This window comes from Vanacampus margaritifer, chromosome 9 (assembly GCF_051991255.1).
Source record: "Vanacampus margaritifer isolate UIUO_Vmar chromosome 9, RoL_Vmar_1.0, whole genome shotgun sequence".
Classification (NCBI taxonomy): Eukaryota; Metazoa; Chordata; class Actinopteri; order Syngnathiformes; family Syngnathidae; genus Vanacampus; species Vanacampus margaritifer.
This window is the reverse complement of record NC_135440.1, coordinates 14,968,982-14,983,947: the sequence shown is the minus strand read 5'-3', so window position 1 is coordinate 14,983,947 and position 14,966 is coordinate 14,968,982. Positions and strand designations below refer to the sequence as shown.

The window sequence follows — 14,966 nt, the reverse complement described above, 5'->3', positions numbered from 1 at the left end:
AGGAAGGTTTGCCTCTAGCTTTGAGAATCACTGTTCTAGAAGAGAAAACCCCTTTTTCCTGTACATCCACGTCACAGCAAAAGAAGACAAACATACAGTAAATCAGTCCCGCTTATGAACGTGTTTCATTGACCCTGTGTAGAGGCCGCCATTGACATTGACAGCTCATTCCTTTATCCATTAATGTTGGACTAGATTGTTCTTTCACAAGTTCACAAACAGCCCGTGAAGGTGATAATGTTTGTCATCTTCTCAAGGATGACCTTGCATGTCAGGATGAGCTCCACTAACAGTGTGAAAGTGAAACCATAACTGAACATTATTTATATGACAAGCGAGCCTCGGTGCGTCTGTAACAAAAATGATGAACTTCGTTGAGGGACGATACCAATAGAATTATTTTTCAGATCGCAGTGGAGTAATAAATTTAAATGCTGCGCCACAAAAGGGGGATCGCATAAAAATTTGCCCCATTCACACATCTTAGCCGCACGCTGAGTAAATCAAGGCAAGCTGACACTTCTATTACGGCTAATACGCGGGGTAATCCAGCTAGCCGGCCCTCTCGCAGTGTAATCTTCACTACATAGACCTTCATGAGCAGGTTTGTGTATGCGTGCGCCTCCTTAGCGTCACAGTAATCCCGCTAAGGCTCTTACACGTGTGAAATTATTTAAGAATGAAAGGAGGCACGTCACCCCACTGTTACAGGCTCACTGTGGAAGATGACTAATAAATAAACATTAAACAAATCCTCTCCAAGAGGGAGGGAGGGAAGGCTGGCTTCATTCGCTCTCATTTTTGGGATGGAAACAAACGTTTGACATGAACATCATCTCAAACGAGGACATCGTGACTCAACCAACATCACCGTCACCCGTCTACACATGATGCACACACGCATTCCAACCAAAGAGCAAACAGCAGTTCTTGTACAGAGGTGATGATGGCTATGAAATATAATAAATAAATAAAACAAGGGAGACCTCTGCCAAGGCTTAGAGATTCTATATCAGCACAACCAATTACAACCTCAAATGATTATTACAATACTGTATACAGTTTTGAACAAAATTACCACTTTAGATTTTCTTATGTTATAGCAGATGCCAATCCCAAAATTGTCATTACGTTGTATGTGCCCCCCACTAATCTAAACGATGCATTTTGATTAATATTGCGTTTGTCGCATAAGAATAAAGCAGTAAAATCCACCCCGTTTCTAATCCATCTAAGCGGGCAGCCATTTTACCACTTGCTGTCGACTGAAAATGACATCACAGTTGCTCAGGGCTCAGGTAATGGCCAATCGTGGCTCAGTTTGCCAACATCACATGACCAAAGAAAACAGGTGACCAATCACAGCTCACCTATCCATCTATTAGGGGTGAGCCCAAAAATCGATTCTTCTCATTTAATACGATTCAGAATCGATTTTAAGTGTCCCAAAATCGATTTTATTTAAATTACTTTATACTGTCTTCCCTCTGTTTGTGTGTGCCTTTATTGGGAGTGCTGTTCATGTTGTACCCCATTTGGCCACCTGGGGGCAGTGTGGTTTCACGCGGTCTGATACACTGTTAAATTGTAGCCACTAGTAGAGAGTAGAAAGAAAAAGTCACGATCAAGTTATTTCAATAAAAGTTGTTTTTTTGCAGCGTGGAGACGTTCTTTTGAGTGATTAAAGTGCCGCAATAAGCGCACTAATTAGCATTAACAAGTCAGACTGGAGTAGATCATTACGATTCCTTGAACATCTATAAATTTAAGCAAAAAACATTGTGAATCAAATCATTGTGAATCAAAAATCGTTCTTAATTAAAAAAATTAATTCTGAATCGAATCACACACCCAAAAATCAGAATCGAATCGAATCGTGAGATTCCCACCCCTACTATCTATCTATCTATCTATCTATCTATCTATCTATCTATCACCTGAGCAACTGTGATGTCATTTTCAGTCGACAGCAAGTGACAAAATGGCCGCCCCCTGAGATGGATTTTTTTTTAAGGAGGATTTTGCTGCTTATTTCATATTCCATAGACTCAATATTAATCAGAATACTGTTCAGACTAGTGGCACTGCATAGAACATATTATTGTAAAGAACATTTGGAAAACTACTTCCCTTTTAAATGAAAAATCTGGATTATTTGAGATTACAGTTGCTGAACATTTTACCCCCCCCCCCCCCCAATTCAAATTGAACAATATTTCCCAAAGATCATCCAAGTTCATATTCCCACTCAGTGATGCATGAGTGTGAGTGTGGATGGTTGTCTGTCTGTACATGTCCCCTGTGATTGACTGGCAACAAATCGAGGATAAAACCGGCCTATCGCCAGCTGGGATAGGCTCAAAATCCTTACAACCTTGGACTGGATAACATGTGGAGAAAATGGATGGATGGAAATTCTAGCCACTATTAAAGATAGATCTATCTATCTATCTATCTATGTGTGGATTACATTTGTTTCTGTTTGTTTTTGTGGTTATAAGGTTAGTCATACTAAATGTCTTTCTAATGTTCTTTCTTTTATAACAACATCACTATGTGGATTCTCACCAAAATGCAATTGGAAGAATACCAGCATATTGTAACATGCACAAAAACCTTGCCTCTAAAGATATTAAAACCTTGGGGGAGGTAATAATGTACAGTGCATACAGCTTTGGGCCTGATGTACATGGAGAAGAGATGGGAGAGAGGTCGTGGTAGCCCATTGATCTGTACTTCTCGACTTCATCTATCTCCATAGTGATGAAGACGGATTCCCATAAGTTGACTCCGAGCTTTCTTATTTTAACTCTACACGACATAACATGCATTCATTCAAATGCATTTTGATGCTATGCAGGGGAAACCTGGTCATCTCGGCCTTTAAATGTCTTTTCAGTGTCAGGACAGCGATTGAATATGCATGACCATTTTCAGGGCCATCCTCTCCAGATGAAAAGTGTGTGTCTTCTTTCTGACAGGAGCAGATGGGGAGAAAAGGAGAAGCTGTTTGATCTTCATCCTCCCACCATCTTCCATATCAGATGCAGGCCCCCTTTCGCTTGACGCAGCCAGCCAAATGCAGTCACATAACAACTTCTCTTATTTATTATGTTCAATCAGAATATCCTATAGTTAATGATAATAACATATACACCTTGGATTTTGCACTGTCACGTTTGTGTGTGATTTGTTATGTCATCACTAAAGTATAGCTGCATGATGCATTTCATTAAATCTCGAGTATCAGCACTCCGCAATCAAGCAATTCGGGAGCAGTAAAACAATGTTAACACTGCAGTCATGTACGCAGTTTTAAAAAACAAAAAATAAAATAAAAGAGAGACACATTTGCGCCATCGTCTTACCTCGACGTTTCCGCACGCGTACAAGGACAGCACGGCCAGCAAAATTGCAATTGCGGAGTGTCCCATTTTGTTGTCCTCCCTTTGTTGTTGTTTTCAGTCGACCGAGTAGCTACAGTAAAACGAGCGCGTCCAACATAAGCTCAGCCCAAGTGATGCTCCTGAGATACCTCCTGCGTCTCTGCGTCCTGCTAACCACCTCTCCAGTCGCAGTGTGGCTGCGTTGTGGATCAACCAGCACTCACGGAACCAAGCCCTCTTTCTGCGGCTATTTATCACATGCTTCAGCATAGGAGGAACATTCTGCTTGGTAAAGGGAGCCATCTAGTGGTGATAGTTTGACATTGCATGAGAGAGCTTTTTTTATTTTTTTATTTTTTTATTTATTGATTTGCATGAGGATTACGAGTACAGTATGTGAAATGTTGTAGTTTATCTTAACAACAAAAAAAACAAGTTTTCAAAATATATTTAAAAAAAATCTATTTAATCTGAATTAAATGGCCAATTCAGAAAAAAAAATATATAGGAGGGAAATGGTAAATGATTAATGAGCAGGGCAGGAAATTACATTTTTTAATACTGTTTATAGAAGTTAAGAACACGAGAATTAATTTCACAACTTTTTTCTCCATTAATGTAATCTATATCCTATAAACTCCATTTTTTTTTTTTTTACAAAAACTCGCCTTTGCAACCAAAAAAACAGCCAAAACCTTATCAAACATAAATAAATAAATCGTTTTCACCACATAAACAAATCAGTGCAATAAATGAAAATTCAAAATCTCAATGTTTCTTAATTCATTTTTTACAAGACAAAATGCACTTTTTTAATGTGATTATAAGTGGAAATCGCTTAAATTATCACTCTCAAAATAAGTTGTGACTAAGAAAATCTGTATGCTTGGACATGTGACTTACAAGTAATGACTTTACCCGACGTGCTTGGAATACTAATAATCATCATATCAAAAGTTGAGGCACAACTTTTACAGCCTTCATACTCAGGGCGGCTTGCCCCCACCGTGGTCGATATTCTCCCGGAAGAGGCAGTAAAGAACGTCTACTCTACGGCATTTGAACATTTTTTTTTAATAAACTATCGAAATCAAATGTTTGGGGTAAATAGTTGCATACATATATTTAACAAAATAAATGAAAAATAATTAGGGAAGTAGACAACACTGTTATTTACGACACTTTATGCTAGTCCGCCGTCTACGTAAACCAGTTGACGGGCATCAATGCCACATCCAACATGGTAGATCGGTTGACGTACAGCATCATACAGACCAATCATCTTAATGTGGCCTCTATTCTATATAAGTCTATAGCAGTTGAGCGGCTGCAGGTATTTGTGGGCGTGGCGTGGGAAATAGGTGTGTAAGGAAGAGCTCTTTTTTTAAGCGTTTCCAACCTGCGTCGATACAGGAAGTTTTTGTTGGATTTCTTTTAACTGGGATATAACCTAACTCGTTTTACGGCTTTTTATCACCGCACACATTTATGTTGTGACTTTTACTATCACCAAAGGGGGTTCCCTAGGATCTATAGGCGGGGTTCGTATCCGGCAGCGTCGTTGAGGATGTATGCCGCCAGATACGACGTGAGTGACTACACTGAAACTGTTTTTAAAAAAAAAAAATTTTTTTTAATATATATGTTATTCGCACGCGCGTGCAATGTCGCTAAATTAAACAAGTGTATACAAAAACACGACTAGGCCGCAACTCAGTCATTGAGTTACCACTTTGTTGTAGGCAACTTTTGCTCTACTTGGCCTAGTCAAGGGGTGGTGTAACCCGAACGGTAACTTAACCTAAATGAAAGAAAAATACGGTCTTAAATCTTGCGAAATAGTCACCTGTTTTCTATTGTTGGTTAACTAAATTTACCTCATAACAACATTTGTCAGGGGCACTGTGGTTTAATCCAGACAATTTTAAATTCCAGGGCAATACTTGATAAATATGCATGCAGCCAAGATCAAACTAGAATTCTGTTTGCTTTGTTTTGTATGTCGCATTAATATACTCTTAACCACTGGATGTGACAGCTGGCCAAAGGTCACCTGTTTTCCCTCCAAAGGCTCATTAATGGTTACATAGTAGGCCACTGCTCACTTATCAGTTCTTTATATCCGTCAGGGAAATACACTTAGTAGTTTTGTATAATTCATTTTCAAACAATTCCATGTTTTGTCAAGTTTTAAACTTATACCTCATTTTATCTTTATCTGAAAGTTTCTTTCTGGTAAACACGAGTTGGTCTTGAGGTACAGTATATGACATAATTGGACCAGCAAGCATGCTCTCACTTGTGTTTTTGTTGGAAACCAGGAACATGAAGTAGAAAAAAAATGAGGAGGAAATGGGATTTAGCTGCCGCTCAGTGGATGGGCAGATCTTATTTAAGTGGGATACAGCAGGCCACCCCAAAATCTTAAATAAAATCTCAGCTATTTGCCTGGTTTAGCACCTTTAATAGAAAGCCTTGATATAGCAGTTTTTCAGAATAAATACTGTCCTGTATATAAACAACATATACTGGTAATTGCTTGCTTGATAGATAGATTGATTGATTGATTGGTGTTTCCATGTTAGATAGGTTAAAGTAAATAAATAAAAGTTGCCCTTGCATCTTTCTGTTTTTCCAGTGTGGCCCTCTGAAGAAATATTTTGAACACCACTGATGTATGCATCCCCACTGTGTGACTCGAGAACAGTTTAATTCTGTTTTTAAGAACAACAGTTTGGGATGAAAGATGTATTTTGTGGAAGATGTATGTCTTATATTATTATTTTTTAAACTAAAGAAGCACAAAGTAATATGTTTAGATTTTTTTATTTATTTTTTATATTTTTTTTAAACAAATGGGAGACATGCGACGGTGCTCTTCCCATTGCTTGGTAAAATGTGTCTTTTCCAGTCTATCGTTTACGGTACATAATTTTCGGAGCAAAAATCACTTAAAAAAATAAATCACACACTGCAGCTTTATGCTTAACGAATGTGGTTACATCATTGTTCAGGAATATTTCAAAGGTTGAAGAGCCATGAGTGATGCAAGAAAAAAAAAAAAGTGAAGAGCTGATTTAACAGTTAAGGCAGAAATTAATCTGGGCGCAAATTTTCTGTCATGGCTGATGGGGGGGCTTCTTTGTGGAACAAAACTTTGCAGCTACTGATTTTTAACAAAACAGGCCTACTTAAATTTAACCTAACTATTTTCACTTGTTTTTGACTAGTCTGTAGGACTAGGGATAGACCGATTATCAACACTGATATTCAGCATTTTGACGAATATTTGGCATCTGCCTTTTAAAAAAAACAAAAATCTTATAGCCGATAATAGATCAATTTAACACTGTTCACTTCATGGAACTATTTAATAATTTTTTTCAGTCAACTTTATAAGAGATGCTGCGGAAGCTGAACTCTATACCTTCTGTTTTTGTTTGAACTTCAAACAAAGTTCAGTAAAAATGTAACATTACTATGAACATTTTGGAAAACTTTTCTGTAAAAAACAATAGAGAGCTAGTTACTTGTTCTAAAACATGCTATTGGCCCTGCGAGGTCACCAAACTTTTGGGTTAGTATCTTAAAATAAAGATGTCTATTAACTAAGTTTTATATAAAAAAAACATATTTTATTATCTTATGTACTTCTAATATTTGTATAATCTTAGAAAGGGGTTCAGTAAACCTATGCTTAAAAAAAATCAACAACGTTAATGTTAAGAGTTGGATTTTGTTTTGTTTTTTAAATTTAAAAAATATTTTGATGCTAATATTTTCCCTTTTGATGAAAATGAATATTGCATCCAAATTTCAGTATCGGTATCTGTCCTGAAAAAAAACATATCAGTCTATTTTCTAGTCTTGAGGCGGCAAAATGCCTCGAGTCTCCTGCGGAGTCAAGAAAACAAGTTACACAACACTTCTCAGACAGTTGACGTTTCCAAGAGAGGTCAATAGATTTGCTGTCAAGCTTTTTTCAAAACTTTCGATTGGTTAATCATTTGTATAAAATAAAAACATACCACACGTGGACTGACCATTTAGCACCAATTTGCGAAGAAGAACGAATGAAATGGAAAGTTTCTGACCGACAGCGACGATACGTGTGCTGTGATTGGCTGGCGCCTGTTGACCAGATCAACCTTGACCCTTGACACTGAGGATAAGCGAGTACCAAAAATGGTTTGGTGGATGGATGGATTGAAGCTATAGCTACATACAGGACTCTGCTATTTATTTATTTATTTGTTGGGGTGTTAAAAAAAATCGATTCTGCAATACATCGCGATATTACAGCACGCAATTCTCGAATTAAACATAATTTTTTTAAATTGAAATATTCAACAAAACAAGCATGGAAGAATGTTCTATTAATGGAACATTAAGTCGTAATATTTTATTTCAATGCTGTTCAAACATGAAACTTGCATTGCAACAGATTGTTAAATACAGTGGCTCAGTTATAAGCCTGACGTTTCAGATAAATAAATACATTTTCTTACAAATCTTACAGTGTACATGTACAAGTTTACTGATTAGTATTTTCTAAATTTGAGTTTAAAAAATTAAATAAAAACCAATAATCAATTTATAGATTCATATCGGGATTAATCTGTATCAAATCGAGTTGTGATAAGGATCGAATCGCCTGATACATGGCAATTCACACCCCTATTTATTTGTAAACGCAGACTTTAGTTCAAAACTAGACTAGTGTTGCTGGGTAAAAATTACTCTCTAAAGAAAATGGATGGATGGCGCCATATTTGCCGGGTTCAGCACAAAAGAAGAATACTTCACATGGGGATAATATCTCATTCTCAGTGAGAAGAATGGGCCACGATGGAGTTTGCTTAATGGTTTTATTAAGCCGTGATTAATTGATAGAGGGGAGGGCTGATAGAGGGAGAGACCCCGGAGCACTCGCTGACCCCATCTCTAAAGATTTCCCTCATTCTGGCCCATGATTGCCGTTTGAGATTCCACTTAGCCAGCGTGTGCGGAAGCCAGCTCGGAGTAAGAATAGGCCTTAATTGCAGTGAGTTATCATCGAGACTCGTGTAATTGAGCCCCCGTCGGAAGGGGCAGCCCGGCTGACAAATTGATTTAATACCAATGCGCTTCTCCATCCCTAATGGCACTCGGGCTTCTTCGCTCGTCTCCTTCAGGCGCTGAATTCATTGTGTGTTGATTACACCGCCCGCATGAGCGAGCGCCACATCGGGCATACATCTCGTTTCCGCGCACGCGCACAATTTGTCATTTGGTGTCTGAAATCACGTTCCCGACTATATGAATGTCAGATCTTTTGCCTCAATCCGAAACAGGTTTGACCAGTCTTGCAAACGTATGTAGGTTGCTTGTTACTGCATGCTGCGTTTGCAAACTTGAGCGGCACTTGAGAATTTTTTATTTTTTTTAATCACACATTGCGCACTAAATTGTCCAAGGTTAATCCTCTTGTAAATCATCTCGCCCAAACTTGTTTTACACGGCTGTAGCTAGCCAGTAGTTAACACACAGTTATAAAAAAATAAATAAAAAATACCACTTTGCCAAGTACAAGTTGAACACAGTCCAGTGGCTGATTATTATTTTCCCCGCAGGAAATAATGGATATAATTGGAATTTTGTTCCATGGTTAAATTGTCGCCGTCATAAAACCTTTAACTGTGCGGCCATTTTTAACATTTTAACAGTCCTGACAGTCATACAAGTTTTGTTAACAACAAAATGGAAAAAACCCCAATAAAAGCCTCTAACTTTAATGAAATAGGCGCAAGTTAACACATCTCAGTTTTTATTTTATTTTTTTATTGCCAGACGTAAAAAGTAACCACTGCTGGTAATAAAACATACACATAATAAAACAATCTAGCTGAACTTTAATAACAAGCGTACATGGCAAATGCTGGAGTCTTTGCATTTTAAATTCAGCTCATTTTCATCCATCCATCAATTTTCTACCGCTTAGTTTCTTTTTGCTTGCAAGAGCTGGAGCTTATCCCAGCAGAATTGTCACGCCTAAAAGCAAATGGGACACGAAAGATGAAAAACACGCTATGACACTGCAAAATTCGATATGATAGAATAAAGCTCTATATAACAAAATAAGGGTGACAAATACAGGACCAGGAGCGCGCGAACGCGTTTCTACCGTTAAAGCCGGGAGCGCTCTGGGGTTCTTCTCCCTTTAAAACCCGTGAGAGCGGAGAAGTCATTTTGTTTTGTTTTGACCAATTTTTGGCCTCTTAACTGATGAAATGCATCAGAATATAGACAAGAGGGTGATGTGGGTTTCAGCTGGGGAGGGGGCCAAGCACAAGTAAAGCTTGGGTGGGCCGCCAGGCCTATAAAGCACTGGGGGAAACGCTGGAGTTGTCATCATGTCATCATGTGTTTACGGCTGAAGCGCATCTTCCGTTATCGCAGTTGCGTTGACAGGCCTCAGTTGCTTCAAGACAACAATCAGTTTCGCTAAACTTTCTGAAATAGTAATAATTAATTACTTGATTATTATCCTCACCCTAACCATTAGGGGTGTTAGAAAAAATCGATTCGGCAATATTTCTCGATATTACAGCGCGCAATTCTCGAATCGATTCGATATGTGGCCGAATCGATTTTCAAACATAAATCTTTTATGGGAATATTCAACAAAACGTCTTACTTCGGGTTAGGAATCACACATTAAGGATGGAAGAATGTTATATGAATGGAACATTAAGCCTTAACTCATTCACTGCCATTGACGGCTATAGATGTCAAGAATTAATTTGAACTATTTCAATTAGTTTAACATTTTTTCCACTTTTGTTAATGAGTATAAAAACCTAGAATTTTTTTTATTGTACATTTATAACATATATAAAATTTGTGATTAATCATAACTATTGAAGTCATGCGATTAATTACAATTAAATATTTTAATCACTTGACGTGATTAAAAAAAAAAAGATTAATAAACATTTGGGGCGTCAGTCGATTAAATGTTTTAATCGTAATTAATTGCATAGATTCACTAGTTAACTCACGATTAATTACATATTTTATATCTGTTCTAAATGTACAATTAAAAAAATCTAGGTTTTTATACTCTTGTTAACTAAAGTGGGCAAAAAAAGTTAAACTAATAGAAATGGTTCAAATGAATTTTTGACGTCTATAGCCGTCAATGGCAGTGAATGAGTTAATATTTTATTTCAGTGCTGTTCAAACATGAAACAGACTGCAACCGCTTTGTTAAATGCAGTGGCTCAGTTATAAGCCTGAAGTTTCAGATAAATAAATAAATTTTCATACAAATCTTACAGTGTACAAGTTTACTGATTAGTATTTTCTAAATTTGAGTAAAAAAAAAAAAATAAATCGCAATAAGCAATTTAAAGATTCGCATCGGGATTAATCGGCATCGAATCGTGATACGAATCGAATCGCCAGGTACGAGTCAATTCGCACCCCTACTAACCATAAATGTGCACCTTCCACATAGTTTTTTTTGTGTCGCTAGTGCCAAACCATTTTCAAAAATGTGTACAGTAATATCTTGTCTTTTATGAGAAAGAAGGTCATCATTTTTAGAATAGAGTTATTGTATCATTTTCCACGGCGTGAAATTTGTGGATAGTAAAAACAGTACAGTAATGAAAACTGGTTGTTCCTTTCCCTGTGGGAACCAATTTGAAGACTAACAACAACAACAACAAAATCTCTCATTTTAACGCTTTAATTAAAGCCTGTGATTTTTTTTTTCTTCTATGCAAGTTGCTCATATTTCATTTCCCTCCCTCAGGGCCACAATGACCGCCACGAGCGGATCGACTTCCTAACCAGCAAGGAGAAATCCACATCCAAGCGGAAGCTCGGCGCCGTGATTGGCGTTTTAGTGGCAGTCCTCGTCCTTGCCGCCGTAGCTGCTTTCCTAATTTGGCTTTTTGTCTGTGAGTGCTGTTGAAAGCTCCTTTCATTATATTCCTTCTTATGCAGACTTGAAGTACACCTGCTATGCTTTTATGAACATTACGAGGACGTTCCTTTTTTGCATAAATCAAAGTTATTCTTTGTAAGATTTAATAAGATGTTTGAAGTGTTTACCACGCAGACGAGACAAAGCTAGCATCAGGATCAGTGTTTATACTTGCTGTGAAAGCTCTTTGACGGCAACATTGGCTTGTTTGAATGTTTTTGATTTCCCATTAGCTTTAGCTCAAGTGACAGCGCCGACTTGCTCCTTTTTAAAATAATACCAAGGAGAAAAAAAGTCCGTTTCCCTGTCATTTCCACATGCCGGTTCTGACAAAAAATCCCTCTGAAGTCTTGATTAGCGGCCCCTTGACATCGCATGCGGTTTATCCGTCCTTTCAACTCGAGATCAATCTGCACATCTTTCAAAATAGTGTTTTTGGTTTCAAAAGCATTCTGCCATCTAAAAGGATGTGTCGAAAACTCTCCTTTGCCTTCTCGCCCTCAAGTTAAGGATGCCGAAGACGCCACCATCAGTCAGCAACGAAAACCGTCCGTGCTGGTGTTCAGCGGCCACGTGACGATGCCCGACGTCCAATACAAAGAGAAGCTGGAGGACACCAGCAGCCCCCAATTTGAAGAACTGGCAGTCAAACTGGAGGCAGTTGTGAGTTTGACGATGAAAGATGGCGTGAACATTTGAACGCCCTCACATATGCTATTTGCTCTGTTATTGAATGAACTATTTTTGAGAATATTGACAGCGGCGCACATTGCGTGCAATTGGTCGTAGTCTTGCTAACCTACGCCAACGCAGTTGTGAAGTCATAAATTCAGTCAATATTTATAAACCAACTTTTTTCCATTGTTTCTGAAAATGTTGCGTTTTCTTGGTAAATTTGACATGATTGAAATGACTGAAAGCTTATTAAATAAACACCGCTGCTGCTACTATTAAAGTTACTGGTAAATGTGAGCAGTGATTTGTACACATTTTGCTTCACATCAGGGTTATAATCCAGTCCTGCTCACTGTTATTGGCCCCCCTTCATTTTTTGCATGATCTCTACAATATTTTCGGAAATAAATGGAAATGTACCAAATTTACATCATCAGGACCTTTTAATTGGATGTCCAAAGTAATTCAACAAAGGAAATTGTTTTTCAACTTGCATAATGTCATTCCAAACAAAAAATGGAAAACACAGCATGTGCACCAATAATGGCACCCCTCTTTGATACCCCCCCCCCCCCACTATTCCTTTGCAAATTGTTCAAGCGCTTGAAAGTTTACAGGTTTCTTTTCCCAATGGCACATTTAAGCTCATATCAAAGATTCTCAATCGGATTGAGATCAGGGGTCATTGCCGGCCATTTTAAAACAGTATTTTTTTGCTTTTTAACCATTCCTGTGTGCTTTGGGTCTTCATCTTGCTGGAGGACCCATGCCCTTCGACTCGAACCAAGTTTTGTCTAACACTGCTTCCATTAGTGGGGGAAAGGGACTGGCCAAGAATAGCGAAAACCCACGAATAATTGATGCCAATTGAAATGCATAAAAAAAAAAAATCTTCCAAAAATGCTTATAAACATGAAATATAAAGTAATGTCTTCTTTCACGGAGCCAATCAATCGATCCCATCATCAATTAAGACATTACAGCCGATCACTAATTTTGCATAAAATGCTAAATATCGTCCGATACCGACCCAGCCAATCAGATCGGTGTAAAGTCTACTATAGTCACAAGTACGTACAACTCTCGTTTGACTGTTTGACCTTCCTTCTTCCGTGCGGACGTACATCAATACCAAAAAACCACGGAAAGCTCAATATGATATTAAATTGACATTTTTGTTATAATTGTTATTTTTATGAAACTAAAATGTAGTTTGTTTGTTTTTATTTTAAAGCATAAAAAAAATCATTAACAAAGAGTTTTTTCAAGTTTTAGCAATTTTGTTAGTTTTCATTAACTATATTAACTCTTTAACTCTTTGACTGCCAGACGTTTTCAGAAACGGGATGTCGCCAGTGCCAGCCGATTTAAGCATTTTGACTGATTTTTCAAGGTCCACAGAAAATGTTGTGTTTGGACTATGGAAACACACATACTACCAAATGAAAGATTGAACTCTCATCTTTCATCAGAAAAAAAAGTTTGTTTCTACCTTATTCCGTTCTTCAGTAATCAACAATAGAAAATGGTTAGTTTCACCGAAATGCTCTGTTTTGAAACAAAAAACGGAGAAAAAGAGCTTTTTGTGAAACGATATTATTTCATGCACTCTAGTGAATTGTACACTTCTTTTTGTCCATGAATGATGCCACAAACACCTAAATAGTGCTTTACTTCTGTAAAACGCTTTCACCAACAATGAAAAAGTGTTTTTAGTTTGCAAAATACGTTTATTTCCATTCAACAGTGTAACAATTTGACAAAACAATTTCGCAAACTATTTACAAATGTGTGCAACTGTGGTACTACTTACAATTATGTGGATGTTTCAAATACAGTTTTTCTTTTTGTAACGCTCTCCTGCGTGCAAGGAGAGGGAGCAGGATTTGCACAACAGAGTAGTTTCACTACCGATTGTCCCTTTCGCGTGCAGACGGCCTTTTTTTCTGGGGAATAGCAAGTAGCAGACTGTACCCACTACTCCGATGAATATGCATTGGACTCGGGGCACTCTTCGTCGTCCGATTGAACGTCCGCCTGAGCGTGCTCCGCGTTTTCCGGTGTTAGCATCGCTAGCCCGTGAACCTTTTATGACGTCGTCACAGCCGCCGCGTCAACGCTTCCAACTTCGGCGTCAACCTCGGAATCACCATCATCATCATTGATGATGATCATCATCGTCGTCATCAATGTGCTCTTTAGCGTTGGTCGATGCCTTTCGTCTTTGAAAAAAACTCCCAAGTGTGAGCTGCCGGTCGCCATTGTTCGCTTCTTCAGCCATCTAGCTCCGCCTCACGTCTTCTCCTGCCGCGTCAACGCTTCCAACCTCGGAGTCACCATCATCATCATCGATGATGATCATCGTCGTCATCAATGTGCTCTTTAGCGTTGGTCGATGCTTTTCGTCTTGGAAAAAAAATGCTCGAGCGTGAGCTGCTTGCAACCGGTCGCCATGTTCTCTTCCCTTCCCCAGCCATTGTCCCCTCTAGCTCCGCCTCACGTCTTCTACTGACGCCTACCCAATCTTGTCAAAAGAGAGTCATTGCTGCCATCTAGGGGCCAAAAATAGTCATTAGGCTAACTAGATCTGCTTGAAACTTTCTCCACAGCTGGGCAAGGCTTTCCTCCACCTGTTTCCCCCCCAAAAAATAAAAAAAATTGGAGAACGTCTTTTAACGTCCTTGGCGGCCCTCCGTAGGTTTTTACTAAACGTCATTTAACGTTTTTGGCAGTCAAAGAGTTAATCTCAGTCACATCAAAATAAACAATTAATTAATATGTTGGTTTATAGCCATGTGTCCTGTCCAAAGTCCAGTATGTGTTTTGTACAGTACAGGAGCAAAAATTGTGTGTACGCACATGTGGTTCAGCTCTGAGTAATTGTTCCACATATAAAACAATAACAAAACAGTCAATTATCTTTATATTTATAA

The 14,966-nt window shown here is 38.2% G+C and overlaps 2 protein-coding genes and 1 long non-coding RNA gene across 4 annotated transcripts in view; 2 read left to right on the top strand and 1 right to left on the bottom strand.

Moving 5' to 3' along the window:
• The window catches only part of LOC144058401 (uncharacterized), a 36,546-nt gene extending 33,378 nt beyond the window's left edge, over positions 1–3,168 (top strand). For both annotated transcript variants that reach the window (XR_013295428.1, XR_013295427.1), the window contains exon 5: positions 2,982–3,168. This is a non-coding gene — a long non-coding RNA (uncharacterized LOC144058401). The remainder of the gene's footprint in view (positions 1–2,981) is intronic.
• aplp1 (amyloid beta (A4) precursor-like protein 1) overlaps positions 1–3,623 on the bottom strand; it is a 44,087-nt gene extending 40,464 nt beyond the window's left edge. Inside the window, exon 1 of the mRNA XM_077576787.1 lies at positions 3,369–3,623. Coding sequence (XP_077432913.1) covers positions 3,369–3,434 — 66 coding nt within the window. The 5' untranslated portion in view covers positions 3,435–3,623. The remainder of the gene's footprint in view (positions 1–3,368) is intronic.
• Positions 3,624–4,744: 1,121 nt separating this feature from the next.
• st14 (ST14 transmembrane serine protease matriptase) overlaps positions 4,745–14,966 on the top strand; it is a 30,240-nt gene continuing 20,018 nt past the window's right edge. The window contains exons 1-3 of the mRNA XM_077576784.1: positions 4,745–4,974; positions 11,185–11,332; positions 11,864–12,021. Of these exons, the coding sequence (XP_077432910.1) occupies positions 4,954–4,974; positions 11,185–11,332; positions 11,864–12,021 (327 nt within the window). The 5' untranslated portion in view covers positions 4,745–4,953. The remainder of the gene's footprint in view (positions 4,975–11,184; positions 11,333–11,863; positions 12,022–14,966) is intronic.